The 17,797-nt window shown below is 45.9% G+C and overlaps 1 protein-coding gene across 4 annotated transcripts in view; it reads left to right on the top strand.

Moving 5' to 3' along the window:
* Positions 1 to 17,450, top strand: part of CELSR1 (cadherin EGF LAG seven-pass G-type receptor 1) — a 271,369-nt gene extending 253,919 nt beyond the window's left edge. For 2 of the 4 annotated variants that reach the window (XM_075345116.1, XM_075345119.1), the window contains exons 33-36: positions 1,176 to 1,418; positions 13,084 to 13,348; positions 15,139 to 15,218; positions 15,435 to 17,450. In XM_075345116.1, coding sequence (XP_075201231.1) covers positions 1,176 to 1,418; positions 13,084 to 13,348; positions 15,139 to 15,184 — 554 coding nt within the window. In that variant the 3' untranslated portion in view covers positions 15,185 to 15,218; positions 15,435 to 17,450. Of the gene's footprint in view, positions 1 to 1,175; positions 1,419 to 13,083; positions 13,349 to 15,138; positions 15,219 to 15,401 lie in introns of all 4 variants that reach the window. The other 2 variants (XM_075345117.1, XM_075345118.1) reach the window with 2 other exon arrangements.
* The last annotated feature ends 347 nt before the right edge of the window (positions 17,451 to 17,797 follow it).

Raw genomic sequence — 17,797 nt, forward strand, 5'->3', positions numbered from 1 at the left:
TGTCTCTAGCTCCAGCCTCTACCTCTAGCCTCTGCCTCTAGATCCTCCCTCTGCCTCTAGCCCCTCCCTCTGCCTCTAGATCCTCCCTCTGTTTCTAGCTCCTCCCTCTGCCCCTAGATTCTCCCTCTCTCTCTAGCTCCTGTCTCTAAATCCTCCCTCTGTCTCTAACTCCTGCCTCTAGCTCCTCCTTCTGCCTCTAGATCCTCCCTCTGTCTCTAACTCCTGCCTCTAGCTCCTCCTTCTGCCTCTAGATCCTCCCTCTGTCTCTAACTCCTGCCTCTAGCTCCTCCTTCTGCCTCTAGATCGTCCCTCTGCCTCTAAAACCTCCCTCCCCCATTGTCATAGAATCTGATTAATTCTGGCAGACAAAGAAAAGCAAATTTCTCTGATAAGATATATTACAAAGTTGCTTATTTTCATGTGCACTATTGATTTATGAAATAAAAATTAAAACGACACGTTTTAGACGTTAAGCTCCATGTCAATCAGATCACCTCTTCTATTTCCTAATGGATAGAAACGTGACAGCAGTGACCAGAATGGCAGCATGTACAATTCTCTTCTTGATGCAGGACAGTCTTATTATTCAAAAAAAGAAGACAGTTTGCACTCTGATAATGCTAAAGTATGGAAACCATGAATGTGTGAACATGGACCTGCATTACTGCTAAGAAAAATCTAAGAAAAATGAGATATTTAGCATATAGAAATGGCCATTTGTATATCTGTCCAGTTGCCCTTTCACGGCATATCTCGTAACTGGGTACCTAACGCTATTCTGAAGCCTCTCTCTGGGTTAAAAACCTCCTGTGTATGGACAAGTAGGAACCTGCTATATAGAATGAGATTACCTGTGGCAACTGGGGGAGGGGTGCACGGTAAGAAGGTATGACCCTCTTGATATAGACAAAAAAGACTGCCTGCATTCAGCCTCATCGACCTGACGTGTGAACAGGCGCATAACTGAACATGACATAAAATACAAAAAAAAGAAGACAGTTTGCGCTCTGATAATGCTAAAGTATGGAAACCATGAATGTGTGAACATGGACCTGCATTACTGCTAAGGAAAATTGACAGCAGCGACCAGAATGGCAGCATGTATAATTCTCTTCTTGATGCAAGACAGTCTTATTATTGTCACCTAACATATTCCTATCTTCTTCCATGTACAGTGGATTCAGTACCGAATCACGTAAGACCCTACTGGCCAACTGATGGTGTGACTGCCAGTGACAGCGAAGATCAGGACAGCAAATGCAAATTGAAAGTAGAGACCAAAGTAAATGTAGAGCTACACAACGAAAACAAGGTCAATCACTGCGGAGATCCTCCTCATGACAAAGAGAACGACACTCAGAACACTGATGGCAAACTTACCGGCAATCACAACAATCAGCAGCCGGAGCTCAGGAAAGGTAAAACTGGACGGCACGTCATTGTGCTGATCAGTAGGGTACCAGGGGATGGCCTCAAAGCTCTCAAATAGTAACCAGGCTCTTTATAGGTTACATGGGGTCAGCACTTCATCCGTATAGAATTGTATGCAGTTAGTGGATATGGACATGTGACGCTCCATTTATTTTTTACAGTGTTAGCATGATAGCGCACATGAGATACATATAGATGAGTAATTTCTAGAGACTAGTTTCATAGAACTAATTCCGGTATCTCGTTAGATTAGATAGCCTGCTATGTGCTAAGGAGTAAAGCTGGGTTCACACTAAGCGACAGCGACGTCGCTGTTACATCACCATTTTCTGTGACGTAACAGCGATCTTGTAAGTCGCTGTTATGATCGCTGCTTAGCTGTCAAACACAGCAGAAGCAGCGATCATAACGTCGCTGTGCTACATGTGCAGAGAGCAGGGAGCCGCGCTTAGTGCTGGCTCCTTGCTCTCCTAGGTACAGTACACATCGGGTTAATTAACACGATGTTTGCTGCAGCTACATGTCACAGTGCAGAGAGCAAGGAGCCGCGCGCACTGCTTAGCGCTGGCTCCTTGCTCTCCTAGGTACAGTACACATCGGGTTAATTAACACGATGTTTGCTGCAGCTACATGTCACAGTGCAGAGAGCAGGGAGCCGCGCTTAGCGCTGGCTCCTTGCTCTCCTAGGTACAGTACACATCGGGTTAATTAACCCGATGTGTGCTGCAGCTACATGTCACAGTGCAGAGAGCAGGGAGCCGCGCGCACTGCTTAGCGCTGGCTCCTTGCTCTCCTTGCTACAGTATACATCGGGTTAATTACCCGATGTGTACTGCAGCCACATGTGCACAGAGCAGGAGCCGGCACTGGCAGCAAGAGCGGAGGCTGGTAACGAAGGTAAATATCGGGTAACCAGGGAAAGGTCTTCCCTTGGTTACCCGATGTTTACGCTGGTTACAGCTTACCGCAGCTGCCAGACGCCGGCTCCTGCTCCCTGCTCGCTTCATTTCGTCGCTCTCTCGCTGTCACACACAGCGATGTTTGTGTCACACCGGGAGAGTGACGACCAAAAAATGAAGCTGGACATTCAGCAACGACCGGCGACCTCACAGCAGGGGCCAGGTCGTTGCTGGATGTCACACACAGCGACAGCGACGGGACGTCGCTGCAACGTCACAGAAAATGGTGACGTAGCAGCGACGTCGTTGTCGCTGTGTGTGACACCAGCTTTAATCCATTGGAATGATACATAACCAATAACAATGCAGTTTCCATACCTGACAATGATCTATGTGTTCTCCGTCTAGCTGTCCTACCCATTATATTTACCTAATGAGTCAAGTTTACTTAGGAAACAAAAGCCATACATGACTTATTCTTTCTGCGTCACCCACGGTCCCTTTCAAAATATTCAATGAAGGATTTGTGACTTCAGTGGCATATTATAACGAGGCATGTTGTGCTGAGAGCCTAAGGCTTAAAGCAGTAAAGGGCCCCCATCTGCCCCATATAGTGGAAAAATATAAAAAAAAAAAAACAGCCAAAATAGAGAACATGGTCTATAAAGGATGTTTCTTTGTCGCTCCATTGGGAGACCCAGACAATTGGGGTGTATAGCTATGCCTCCGGAGGCCACACAAAGTATTACACTAAAAGTGTAAAGCCCCTCCCCTTCTGCCTATACACCCCCCGTGCTCACGGGCTCCTCAGTTTTTATGCTTTGTGCGAAGGAGGCAGACATCCACGCATAGCTCCACAGCTTGGTCAGCAGCAGCTGCTGACTAGGTCGGATGGAAGAAAAGAGGGCCCATAACAGGGCCCCCAGCATACTCCCTTCTCACCCCACTTTGTCGGCGGTGTTGTTAAGGTTGAGGTACCCATTGCGGGTACACAGGCAGGAGCCACATGCTGTTTTCCTTCCCCATCCCTTAATGGGCTCTGGGTGAAGTGGGATCCAGATCGGTCTCTAGGCACTGGGACCGTGCTCCCTCCGCAGCCCCTGGGAATCTGCAGGATAGGAGCTGGGTATCGTCAGGGACAAGGCCCTGCTACTATGAGGTACTCTGTGTCCCCGTGGGGACCGCGCATGGAGCGCTGGTGCCATACACATTACAGCACTGCTGGGTGTGTTAGTGCGCCGGGCATGGAGCGCTTGGGCCAGACACTTTCCAGCTCTGCTGGGTGTGTTAGTGCGCCGGACATGGAGCGCTTGTGCCAGACACTTTCCAGCGCTGCTGGGTGTGTTAGTGCGCCGGACATGGAGCGCTTGTGCCAGACACTTTCCAGCTCTGCTGGGTGTGTTAGTGCGCCGGACATGGAGCGCTTGTGCCAGACACTTTCCAGCGCTGCTGGGTGTGTTAGTGCGCCGGACATGGAGCGCTTGTGCCAGACACTTTCCAGCACTGCTGGAGGTGTTCGTGCGCCGGGGGACTACCGCGCGGCCGCGCTTATTGCCGGCCGCGCTTATAACTTTAGTCCCCGGCTTCTGCGGCCTAGTGTCGTTTATTCCCGCCCACAGGCCTGCCAGTCAGGGGAGGGGCGGGACGCTGCACGGTTAGTCAGCGGAGGGCTGGAGCATACATTAGTATCCTCCGCCCTCCTCACTCAGTACAGTGGGGCACTGGATTCCCGCACTTTTCTTGGGCACGCCCACGGTCTCCTCCTCCCCACAGAACGCCGGCAGCCATTCCTGTCAGCGATTCAGACGCTGGAGAGGAGAGACAACACAGGGAATCTGGTGACCACACAACCGCTCTGAGCGGTCGGTAAGCAGCACCTGTGGTGCTGGCCCCACTGAGTACCGAAGTGTGTATATATAGATAGGCTTATAGGCTATACATTGCACTGTACGGTCGCTCTGTTGATTTTTGGCTATATACCCTCCTGGTTGTTCTCAGAGGAGACAACATGTCATCTGCAAAAAGCAAGGGTGCCAAAGCACAGGCGTACTTTGCAACCTGTACCTCATGTACAGCTGTACTACCGGCAGGTTCCACTGACCCTCATTGTGTGCAATGCTCGGCCCCTGTGGCACTTACTCAGCCGGAGCCTCTGCTACAGGTGGCCCAGGTGGATCCACCTGCTACCACTGTCCAGGTGACAGGGACGGAGTTTGCAGCCTTTGCTGACAAACTGTCTGAGACTATGGATAAATGGTCTGCTAAAATACTGGAAGCATTGCAGTCCAGACCGATGATTCATCCCCCTCAATTGGAACAGCAAAGTGCCCCGGGGGTAACCCATAGGTCCCAAGGTGAGGTCTCTGACACGGACCGCAGTCCCAGGCCGCCCAAGCGGGGTCGCTGGGAAATTCCTTCCACTTCATCACACTGTTCAGGGTCCCAGCAGGGGGACTCTCTGGAGGATGAAGCGGAGGTATCAGATCAGGATTCTGATCCTGAAGCCGCTCTCAACCTAGATACACCTGAAGGTGACGCAGTAGTGAATGACCTTATAGCGACCATCAATCAGGTGTTGGATATTTCTCCCCCAGCTCCTCCAATTGAGGAGTCTGCTTCTCAGGAGAAATTCCGTTTCAGGTTTCCAAAGCGTACATTAAATATGTTTCTGGATCACTCTGACTTCAGAGAGGCAATCCAGAAAAACCGAGACTGTCCAGACAAGCGTTTTTCCAAGCGCCTTAAGGACACACGTTATCCCTTCCCCCCCGAGGTTGTCAAGGGCTGGACTCAGTGTCCTAAGGTGGATCCTCCAATCTCCAGACTGGCGGCTAGATCCATAGTTGCAGTGGAAGATGGGGCTTCACTCAAAGATGCCACTGACAGACAGATGGAACTATGGTTGAAATCCATCTATGAAGCTATAGGCGCGTCTTTTGCCCCAGCATTCGCTGCCATATGGGCACTCCAAGCTATCTCAGCTTGTCAGGCGCAGATTCATGCAGTAACACGTACATCTGCCCCGCAAGTGGTGTCCTTAACCAATCAGGCGTCGGCGTTTGCGTCCTACGCCATTAATGCTATCCTGGACTCTGCGAGCCGTACGGCGGTGGCATCCGCCAACTCGGTGGTACTCCGCAGGGCCATGTGGCTACGTGAATGGAAGGCAGACTCTGCTTCCAAAAAGTTCTTAACCGGTTTGCCATTGGCTGGCGACCGCTTGTTTGGTGAGCGATTGGATGAAATCATTAAACAATCCAAGGGAAAGGATTCATCCTTACCCCAGTCCAAACCAAACAGACCTCAACCACGGAAAGTACAATCGAGGTTTCGGTCCTTTCGGACCGCGGGCAGATCTCAATTTTCCTCGTCCAAAAGGCCTCAGAAAGATCAGAGGAACTCCGATGCATGGCGGTCTAAGTCACGTCCTAAAAAGACCGCCGGAGGAACCGCTCCCAAAGCGGCCTCCTCATGACTTTCGGCCTCCCCAAACCGCATCCTCGGTCGGTGGCAGGCTTTCCCGCTTTTGCGACACCTGGCTGCCACAAGTAAAAGACCGTTGGGTGAGAGACATTCTGTCTCACGGTTACAGGATAGAGTTCAACTCTCGTCCTCCGACTCGTTTCTTCAGAACATCTCCACCCCCCGACAGAGCCGAGGCTCTTATGCAGGCGGTGGGCACCCTGAAGGCGGAAGGAGTGGTGATCCCGGTTCCTCTTCAGCAACGGGGTCACGGTTTTTACTCCAACTTGTTCGTGGTGCCAAAAAAGGACGGATCCTTCCGTCCCGTTCTGGACCTAAAGCTGCTCAACAAGCATGTGAAAACCAGGCGGTTCCGGATGGAATCGCTCCGCTCCGTCATCGCCTCAATGTCCCAAGGAGATTTCCTGGCATCAATAGACATCAAAGATGCTTATCTCCACGTACCGATTGCGCCAGAGCATCAGCGCTTCCTGCGCTTCGCCATAGGGGACGAACACCTTCAGTTCGTGGCACTACCTTTTGGCCTGGCAACAGCCCCACGGGTCTTCACCAAGGTCATGGCAACAGTGGTGGCAATCCTACACTCTCAGGGACACTCGGTGATCCCTTACTTAGACGATCTACTTGTCAAGGCACCCTCTCAAGGGGCATGCCAACACAGCCTGAACATTGCTCTGGAAACTCTCCAGAGTTTCGGGTGGATCATCAATTTTCCAAAGTCAAATCTGACACCGGCCCAATCACTGACATATCTTGGCATGGAGTTTCATACTCTCTCAGCGATAGTGAAGCTTCCGCTGAACAAACAGCGTTCACTACAGACAGGGGTGCAATCTCTCCTTCATGGTCAGTCACACCCCCTGAGGCGCCTCATGCACTTCCTAGGGAAGATGGTGGCAGCAATGGAGGCAGTTCCTTTTGCGCAGTTTCATCTGCGCCCACTTCAATGGGACATTCTCCGCAAATGGGACAGGAAGTCGACGTCCCTCGACAGGAACGTCTCCCTTTCTCGGGCAGCCAAAGCTTCCCTTCAGTGGTGGCTTCTTCCCACTTCTCTGTCGAAGGGGAAATCCTTCCTGCCCCCATCCTGGGCTGTGGTCACGACGGACGCGAGCCTGTCAGGGTGGGGAGCGGTCTTTCTCCACCACAGGGCTCAGGGGACTTGGACTCAGACAGAGTCCTCCCTTCAGATCAATGTTCTGGAGATAAGGGCAGTGTATCTTGCCCTAAAGGCGTTCCAGCCGTGGCTGGAAGGCAAACAGATCCGAATTCAGTCGGACAACTCCACCGCGGTGGCATACATCAACCACCAAGGCGGGACACGCAGTCGGCAAGCCTTCCAGGAAGTTCGGCGGATTCTGCTGTGGGTGGAAGCCACAGCCTCCACCATATCCGCAGTTCACATCCCGGGCGTAGAAAACTGGGAAGCAGACTTTCTCAGTCGCCAGGGCATGGACGCAGGGGAATGGTCCCTTCACCCGGACGTGTTTCAGGAGATCTGTTGCCGCTGGGGCATGCCGGATGTCGACCTAATGGCGTCTCGGCACAACAACAAGGTCCCGACGTTTCTGGCACGGTCTCAAGATCACAGAGCTCTGGCGGCAGACGCCCTAGTTCAGGATTGGTCGCAGTTTCAACTGCCTTATGTGTTTCCTCCTCTGGCACTGTTGCCCAGAGTGTTACGCAAGATCAGGGCTGACTGCCGCCGCGCCATCCTCGTCGCTCCAGACTGGCCGAGGAGGTCGTGGTACCCGGATCTGTGGCATCTCACGGTCGGCCAACCGTGGGCACTACCAGACCGACCAGACTTGCTGTCTCAAGGGCCGTTTTTCCATCTGAATTCTGCGGCCCTGAACCTGACTGTGTGGCCATTGAGTCCTGGATCCTAGCGTCTTCAGGATTATCTCAAGAGGTCATTGCCACCATGAGACAGGCTAGGAAACCAACGTCCGCCAAGATCTACCACAGGACGTGGAAAATATTCCTGTCGTGGTGCTCTGCTCAGGGTGTTTCTCCCTGGCCGTTTACCTTGCCCACTTTTCTGTCCTTCCTTCAATCCGGATTAGAAACGGGTTTGTCACTAGGCTCCCTTAAGGGACAAGTCTCTGCGCTCTGTCTTTTTTCAGAAGCGCCTAGCCAGACTTCCACAGGTACGCACGTTCCTGCAGGGGGTTTGTCACATCGTACCTCCTTACAAGTGTCTGTTAGAACCCTGGGATCTGAACAGGGTGCTGATGGTTCTTCAGAAACCACCGTTCGAGCCAATGAGGGATATCTCTCTCTCACGCCTTTCGCAGAAGGTGGTTTTCCTAGTAGCAGTCACTTCGCTTCGGAGAGTGTCTGAGCTAGCAGCGCTGTCATGCAAAGCCCCCTTCCTGGTGTTTCACCAGGACAAGGTGGTTCTGCGTCCGGTTCCGGACTTTCTCCCTAAGGTGGTATCCCCCTTTCATCTCAATCAGGATATCTCCTTACCCTCTTTTTGTCCTCATCCAGTTCACCAATGTGAAAAGGATTTGCACTTATTAGATCTGGTGAGAGCACTCAGATTCTACATTTCTCGTACGGCGCCCCTGCGCCGCTCGGATGCACTCTTTGTCCTTGTCGCTGGCCAGCGTAAAGGGACACAAGCTTCCAAATCAACCCTGGCTCGGTGGATCAAGGAACCAATTCTCGAGGCTTATCGTTCCTCCGGGCTTCCGGTTCCCTCAGGGCTGAAGGCCCATTCTACTAGGGCCGTGGGAGCGTCCTGGGCTTTGCGGCACCAGGCTACGGCTCAGCAGGTGTGTCAGGCGGCTACCTGGTCGAGCCTGCACACTTTCACGAAACACTATCAGGTGCATACCTATGCTTCGGCAGATGCCAGCCTAGGTAGGCGAGTCCTTCAGGCGGCGGTTGCCCACCTGTAGGACGGAGCCGGTTGCGGCTCTATTATGAGGTATTATTTACCCACCCAGGGACTGCTTTTGGACGTCCCAATTGTCTGGGTCTCCCAATGGAGCGACAAAGAAGAAGGGAATTTTGTTTACTTACCGTAAATTCCTTTTCTTCTAGCTCCAATTGGGAGACCCAGCACCCGCCCCTGTTTTTTGTGTACACATGTTGTTCATGTTGAATGGTTTCAGTTCTCAGATATTCCTTCGGATTGAATTTACTTTAAACCAATTATAATTTTTTCCTCCTTCTTGCTTTTGCACCAAAACTGAGGAGCCCGTGAGCACGGGGGGTGTATAGGCAGAAGGGGAGGGGCTTTACACTTTTAGTGTAATACTTTGTGTGGCCTCCGGAGGCATAGCTATACACCCCAATTGTCTGGGTCTCCCAATTGGAGCTAGAAGAAAAGGAATTTACGGTAAGTAAACAAAATTCCCTTCATCCATATGATTTGTGATAGAGGACTCCAATGACTGGTACAGAAAGAAAACAAGTCTTTTGCACCAGTTTTTGTTGTTGTTAAAATGTCTTAACGGAATTGGTCAGCAGGTTTTTTGCTATGTAATCTGAGAGCAGCATGATGTAGATTTTCATTTTCCAGCAAAGTAACACTTAGTGGGCTGCTTGTTGTCATTTTGTTAAAATCATGGTTTTATCTACTTCAAATTTACCAGTTCTCTGAATGCTGAGCCAAGTATATAGCTGCCCACACTGCTGATTGACAGCTTTATGTTTACACTCTGCATAGGCAGAAATCTTCTGATCGGTGGTGGAGGCATAGTAAAACAGAGGAGAAGGATTAGGCTGCTTTCACACTACGTTTTTTAACATGCGTCCTGAACATTTTTTTGCTCCAAAAGCGGATCCAGTGCAAATACGTTTTAATTTCAATGCATTTGCAATGGACGAGCATCGACATGCGTTTGCATGCGGTATAGTGAGGATCCAGCGAGTTGCAGTATTTTTAACATTTTTCAAAAACGCCACTTGTAGCTGCGTCCAAATACTGTTTGTCACTGGATCCTGACTATACTGCACGCGAATGCATGTGAACGCTGGCATGCTGATAGACCGGATCTTTTGGGCAGAAACCAGCCTGGCGTGATCAGAGTCTCTCTCTCTCTGTCTGTCGGTCTCTCTCTCTGTCTGTCGGTCTCTCTCTGTCTGTCGGACTCTCTCTCTGTCGAGGTCGGACTCTCTCTCTGTCGAGGTCGGACTCTCTGTTGGTCGGTCTCTCTCGGTCTCTATCTCTCTCTGTCGGTCTCTCCCTCTCACCCCTTCTCTCATACTCACCGATAATCGGCGCGGCGCTGCACCGCTATCTGCTCTGGCAGCTTCTCCTCTTTTGAAAATGCCAGCCGCTCATTATTCCATCTCTTATTCACTGCTTCCCCTGCCCACCGGTGCCTATGTCTGGTTGCAGTCAGACACGCCCCCACGCTGAGTGACAGCTGTCTCATTGCAAACAATCACAGACGATGGTGGGCGGGTCTATATCGTGCAGTACAATAAATAAATAAGTAATTAAAAAAAAACGGTGTGCGGTCCCCCCCAATTTTGATACCAGCCAAAGTAAAGCCACACGGCTGAAGGCTGGTATTCTCAGGATGGGGAGCCCCACGTTATGGGGAGCCCCCCAACCTAACAATATCAGCCAGCAGCCGCCTGGAATTGCCGCATCCATTAGATGCGACAGTCCCGGGACTCTACCCTGCTCATCCCGAATTGCCCTGGTGCGGTGGCAATCTGGGTAAGAAAGAGTTAATGGCAGCCCATAGCTGCCACTAAGTCCTAGGTAATCATGGCAGACATCTGAGACACCCTCAATGATTAACCTGTAAGTGAAAGTAAATAAACACATACACCTGAAAAAACCTTTATTTGGAATAAAAGACAAAAAAACCCACTCTCTTTTACCACTTTATTAAAATCCCCAAATACCCCTCCAGGTCTGACGTAATCCACACGAGGTCCCCCGACGCTTTCAGCTCTGCTACATCATAAGCTGACAGGAGCGGCAGTAGAACACAGCCGCTCCTGTGAGCTCTATGCAGCAACTGAAGTGAATCGCTCTGTCAGCGGGGACGTCACTGAGGTAGTGCCGGTGTGTATGCGGTGATGCCAGGGGCGGTAGTGTTTGCGTGTCTGCGGTGATGATGGGGGCGGTAGTGCCTGCGTGTGTGCGGTGATGATGGGGGCGGTAGTGCCGGTGTGTGCGGTGATGGTGGGGATGGTAGTGCCTGCGTGTGTGCGGTGATGATGGGGTTGCTAGTGTCTCACTTTTTTCTCTCTTTTTTTTCTCTTTATTTTTCTCTCTTTTTATTTTTCTCTCTTGTTGTCTCTTCTCTTTCTCTCTCCCTTTTTCTTTCTTGCTTTTTCTCTTTTTTTCCTCCCTCTTTTTCTCTTTTTCTGTTTTTCTTTTTCTCTTACTCTCTCTTTTTCTTTCTCTCTTTCTCCATCTGAATTTCTAGTCTATCACGTTCAGTTCCCCTCACTCCTGATCACATGACTCCAATACCTGCCCATAATTTCAAGTGACAGGATCCTGTAAAATAACACATGCGTTTGCATGTGTTTCTCTTTGAAAAAACAGGATCCGCTTTTGCAGCAAAAAAAAACGTTCAGGACGCATGTTAAAAAAACGTAATGTGAAAGTAGACTAATATGGCAGGAGACAACTAGTCCTGTGATGATAATCTCCTGCTGATAAAACAATGATTTCATTGAAACAACGACAAGCAGCCTAGTAAGTGATACATCCCTGGAACCACAGGGTCTCTGCCCCTACATCATGCTGCTGTTTGATTAAATAGCAATAATCTGCTGAAAGATTCCCTTTAAATTTTGACACATGCTATTTTTATGCAAAATCTTGCAGCTTTATGTGCTTTTACATCTGTCGTTCCACTTTTGAAAATGTGGGTGGGAAAGTTGATATGGTAAGCTAATTAAGGAGGTGTAAGTCAGATTTATGAAGTACAACTTTATAAAATGCTGCCAAAAGTTACAATTCTGACTCCAGTATGAAAGTGGCATAAAAAATTAAAAAAATCTGTAGACAAAGTGTTATGTTTAACCCCTTGCCATTTTCCATTTTTTCCTCCCCTTCTTCTAAGAGCCGTAACATTTTAATTTTTCCGTTAATATAACTGTATAAGGACCGTTTTTTGCGGGACTAGTTGTACTTTTGAATAACCCCATCCAGTCTGCCACATAGTATACTGGAAAATAGGGAAAAAATTAATTGAGGTGAAATTACAAAAACAAAAAGGCAATTCCACAATTGTTTTTTGGGTTTTTTATTTACCATGTTCACTACATGGTAAAACTGACCTGGCACTATGACTCCCCAGGTTAGTACGATTACGCAGATATTAAACTGAAATAAAACTATTCATATTTAAGTATGAAAAAAATTCAGAAGTTTGCAAAAAAAACATTTTGCTTTTGGCGTAACATTTTCCTTTTTCTGGATAATGTCATATTTTTGGTGCCCTGAGCTGATGTTTTTACTAATACTATTTTGAGGTAGATGTGATGGTATGATTGCATCTTATTGTATTTTATTGCAATGTTGCAGTTGACAAAAAAAGGTAACTCCTGGCGTTTTGATTTTTTGTTTCTTTACACTGTTTACTTTTTGGATCAGTTTATTTTGTATTCTCCATCAAGTTTTCTTGGTGTAATGCGGAAATAGGCTTTTTGGGAATTCCTTTTGAAAATTGAAGCTGCGATCATCCAATTGCTTATAGTATACAGAGCAGGGCATCGGCGCTACTCTCTATAGCTGAAATCATCATGTCCACAGGAAGAACGTCACGACAGACACAGGGATCACCAGCTGACACCCGGCTGTCAAGATAACCCATCGGTGCCACACGTCACGGGCACGCCAATAGGAGCATGTGAGCCCACATCAAAGCAAAGTACTCGACTTTTGACGTAATTATATATCAAAGGTTGTGAAGGGGTTAAAGATGTCCCATAATTATCAAACATCATATAACATTGGGATAAATCTAGTGCAAACCATGGCAACACAGCCACAAGCAAAACTAGCTTAAAACGTTCCTCATGATAAATTCCCGTACAATTTCCATTTACCAGCAATAAAAGCTAAAGTTAATCAGATTTTCAAAGAAAACTGTAAGATGCTCCAAACCGCGGCCTTCATGAGTCACAATCACAATGTGAGACTGGGAATTTAATGAATTTACATTTATCACCATTGTCTATGTGTCTACCTCAGTGATACTACAACAGCTAAGAAATGGCTACACAAACACTCGGCAAGGACTTCAGGCGCACATTCACTAAACGTTTTCAATGCTTTTAATAGGAATTCTGAAAAACAAAGTCACATACCCGCCACCTCTGACTGACAAGAACATGAAAAATCGACTACGGGAAAAGCTGTCTGACTATAATCAAAGTACAATATCGTCAAGGACGTCCTCTGTATGTTCAAATGATGGTGTCCGTCCGGTAACAGACAATGCGATAGCCCTGAAAAATTCACGGAGAGACCATTCTCGAGAACAGCTGAACGGCATAGCAATGAGTGTGCAAATGTCGCCCACAAATGGTGAAACTTCAGATTCTGAGTAAGTATAGCAAATAAGTCTGTATAATCACATGACTTAAAATCTATTTTCAAGTCACTAGTTACGAAATGTGATGTGCCCTAGGCCTCATTCAGACACCTGTTTTTCACGTACATAGAAAAATGGAACTGGTGCCATCAGTGTTTTGTATCAGTGTGACATCGGTGCGTCCGTTAATACAATCAGTGTGTCATCAGTGTTTTTTACATATGGATAAATAAATAATAAAGCTCCTCCTATGCTCTGCAATGTTAACCACATGCAGCACACAGACAGTATAATGATGCAGTCCATGTGCTGTACATGTTTTTCCCAGATCCATAGACTTGTATTGGCATTTTTTATCCATACTGTCATAAAAACAGAGACATGTGAATAGCTGCCTAGATTATAATGGGTATGTGTTCTTTCCGTGAAAAACAAAATTAGAACACGTATGAGCAACATGGATGTCTGTATGATGTCTTACTGGTGTACTCTATAGAGTATCTCCAAAATTATATCTCTTAAATGTGGGGTTCAATGGGAGTTTGATGCAAGAAAGATAGAACAAGGGCAGTTTTATAACCGTGCTATGTAATAACAGCAGTTTTATAGCAGTGCTATATAATAAGGGCGGTTTCATAGCAGTGCTACGTAATAAGGGCAATTTTACAGCAGTGCTATGTAATAAGGGCAGTTTTATCGCAGTGCTATGTAATAAGGGGAGTTATGTAGCAGTGCTATGTAATAAGGACAGTTTTATAGCAGTGCTATGTAATAATGGCAGTTTTTTTAGCAGTGCTATGTAATAAGGGTAGTTTTATAGCATTGCTTTGTAATAAGGGTAGTTTTATAGCAGTGCTACATATTAAGGGCAATTTTATAGCAGTTCTAGCTAATAAGGGTAGTTTTATCGCACTCCTATGTAATAAGGGAAGTTTTATAGCACTCTTATGTAATAAGGGCAGTTTTATAGCACTCCTATATAATAAGGGCAGTTTTATAGCACTCCTATGTAATAAGGGCAGTTTTATAGCACTCCTATGTAATAAGGGCAGTTTTATAGCACTCCTATGTAATAAGGGCAGTTTTATAGCACTCCTATGTAATAAGGGCAGTTTTATAGCACTCCTATGTAATAAGGGCAGTTGTATCACAGTGCTATGTAATAAGGGGAGTTATGTAGCAGTGCTATGAAATAAGGACAGTTTTATAGCAGTGCTATGTAATAAGTGCAGTTCTATCGCAGTTCTATGTAATAAAGGCAGTTTTTAGAAGTGCTATGTAATAAGGGCAGTTTTATACCAGTGCTTTGTAATAAGGGTAGTATTATAGCAGTGCTACATAATAAGGGCAATTTTATAGCAGTGCTAGGTGATAAGGGCAGTTTTATAGAAGTGCCATGTAATAAGGGCAGTTTTATATCAGTGCTTGTTATGTAATAAGGGCAGTTTTGTAGCAGTGCTATGTAATAAGAGCAGTTTTATACTAGTGCTTTGTAATAAGATGTGATTTGGGCTTTGAAGCAATTTTCTGCTCCAAAATCCACATCAAAAATGGCCCAAATATTCTTTGAATAAGCTTTCTAATGATTTAATACAATTCTGCTGTCATTGTTCCATAAAGGTAATTTCCCATAATTTGAAGATGGAGCTTATTCAAAAACTATTCAAAGAGGGTTTTCTTGTAGATTTTGAACAGAATCTGCTTGAAAATTCAGGTCAAAATCTGCTTGATCCCACCCTTACTTGTCTCACGTATTGACTACTGTCAGACTGATTAAGGCAAGCTGTCCTGTTATTTTATAGGGTAACAAGCAATCTGATCCCCTTGGAGCAGAAAGTCAGATTTTAACATATGGGAAACGTTTTATAAAGCAATACAATTGGTAAATAGATCTCCACATCACTAGAAAGGTGCATGGGTACCCAACTGGGCCAACTGGTGGTAGGGTTATATTGCATGCTTGTTCTGTGAATGCCTACTTTCCTTGGATGTATGCATGAGCAACCAACTAACATTACCTATATATCTAACCCTAACCCTGCATGGTCCCTTCTTTTATGAACAGCGGCAGTAATGAAACTTCAATTTGAATCATCAGGAAACTGTGAAGGATGGTAGCGCTCGGGAGACCTTGCCCCAAGCTTGTGATGCCCTGGACACCTGGGATAATACAGAAAAGCACAAGTGTTGTGGTTGAGGATATATTGTTGCTAATGCAATTACCTAATACGGCAGACTTGTGACTGCTTACTAATATACATATCTATCGGAAGGCTGTGCTATCAGCACCCAGTGCCAAATGTGTGACAATAAGCAAGGTTCCGTTGCCCGGGATGGAAAGGACATCACAGTAGAGACTGGCGGATACCCAGAGCCATACATTGCAGAGGAGACTGCTTTGTGGTGCGATCTAAGCTAGCGACTCTTGAATTAATGTAAATACAATGGGACTACTATGTTGAAATCGGCACTCTACAGACGGCCCTTTCCTCGGGGGCCCCCGTCACTGCTGATTTGCTTGTGTTCTGTCACAATGTGACCTTCCAGCCTACTGAACAATATGCACCGGAATATGACACCAAGTGCCCTTCATTCATTTCACCACGTTATAATGTGTCTTAAGTCTCACCCGATGTATAAATCTGTAACACTGACTGTAGATAATTTTTTATATATTTTGTATGAAGACTTTAAAAAACAGAGCTCTTTTTGTAAATTTTACACTAGATCTAGTTTTTCTTTGATATTCTGAGACCTGCTGATGACAGATATTTTTATATTAAGATTGCACAATGTTACTTGAATTTTAACATTTTATTTTTCAAAAAATTCTCATTTTTTATTTTAAAGTGAAATTTGTAATACTGATTATTTTACAAACGCGTGCCCTAAGCCACGACAAGAATCATTGAATTGTGCTGCCAAGTAACTGATCTCCTTGTCGTTACCGTCCGCTCACAGCATTGCCTTTTCTTTTTCTTTTATTGGGATTTGAGGCCTTCTATGGATATCCACCCAGCTGTAAACCGTTCCAGAGCTTCTCTTCATGTCACTGAACAGCTGGAATATGTTGTCCACCATAAAGAAAATGCCACAGTGCGTGTGTGGTTAATCGGACCTGACACCATCATGTACTCGCATACATTGTAGACTATGATGGGACTGTGAGTGCCATTGTGTACCGTGTCTCGACACACACCCATGTGAAGCTACTGACGCAATGTCCAATAATTGAATGTGTAGATTTTATTGACTTCCATTTGTTTTGAGGGAGCAGAGCAGCTTTTCTATGGCCTAAGATCTATGCTCAGGAAAAGCTTTCATGCAGAATCTGCAGTACAAAATTTTAGCACTTTAGCCCCAACTTGAATCCTGGTACTTTTTTATTATAAAGGAATTTATGTAATCAGTAATTGTCATGCATTAGCTATACAGCATTGTGTTCTGTTTTACACATATTTCTAGAATTGCTAAGATTCTTCCCAGTGGTACTGGTTCTAGGCTCACACATTGTATACAAATTACGCTGTAGAACTGGCGGTATATTGACAGTGAAATATGCTATAACAAGCTTCATTCACTAATATTGGACGATGTGCTCAGTAGTAATATTCCCCCCAACATGGCTGCATATATGATTGAGAGAAGCACAACTAACACATGAAGTAGATGCTTGGTGTCAGAAGTGCCTTATGGCAAGTCACTTTTTCCCCTTCCTTCCAGGTATACATTGTGTGACAGCGTTGTTCCTTTTTTTTTTTTTTGACTCCCAAGTTTTATAAAAAAAAAAAATTCCATTTTGAGAATACTTCATATATGATTTCTGTCCACATCAGTGCATTTTGGAGTCAGTTAGTATGCAGTATCTATGTACAGAGATCCATTGCAGGTAAAGATTGTAGAATGTACATTGTGACCCTGCTCAATGCTTGGAAAGGCAAACAAGTGTTAAATATCGGCAAGGTGTTTTTTTTTTTTAATTTTTAAAATTATTTTTATGAGAAATACTAGACACTGGATTTTTTACATGTATATTTATTGATGTACAAAACACTGGGAAAAAAACTGAACTGATAAGATGGAATGTTAAATTAAAATGTTCAACTTGTCTGTGCATCTGCTTCATTTTTTATGTATTACATAAAAGTGTTTAGAAAAATTCATTATTGATAAAGACAAAAAGAACAGTTACGAGACATTTTTAATGCCATATGATGGGTTTTAGGCTAAAATTATTGGTGTGAAGTAAAATGACTAAAAGTTGATGTAAGTATGATAAAGTGTCTAACTTTCAGCAAGATGCGGAATGCCACTTCTGTGATAAGTTTGCGATATCTATTAGGTAAAAAAAGGAGCTGCGCTCCCATAAAATAGTTTTTGGCATAAGAGCTGTGCACCCTCCACTTTTAATAGGTGCCCTGCTCACCTTTAAGAACTGTGCTAAAAAAAATAGCCACAACG

The sequence above is a fragment of the Anomaloglossus baeobatrachus genome, chromosome 4, assembly GCF_048569485.1.
Source record: "Anomaloglossus baeobatrachus isolate aAnoBae1 chromosome 4, aAnoBae1.hap1, whole genome shotgun sequence".
Taxonomy (NCBI): domain Eukaryota; kingdom Metazoa; phylum Chordata; class Amphibia; order Anura; family Aromobatidae; genus Anomaloglossus; species Anomaloglossus baeobatrachus.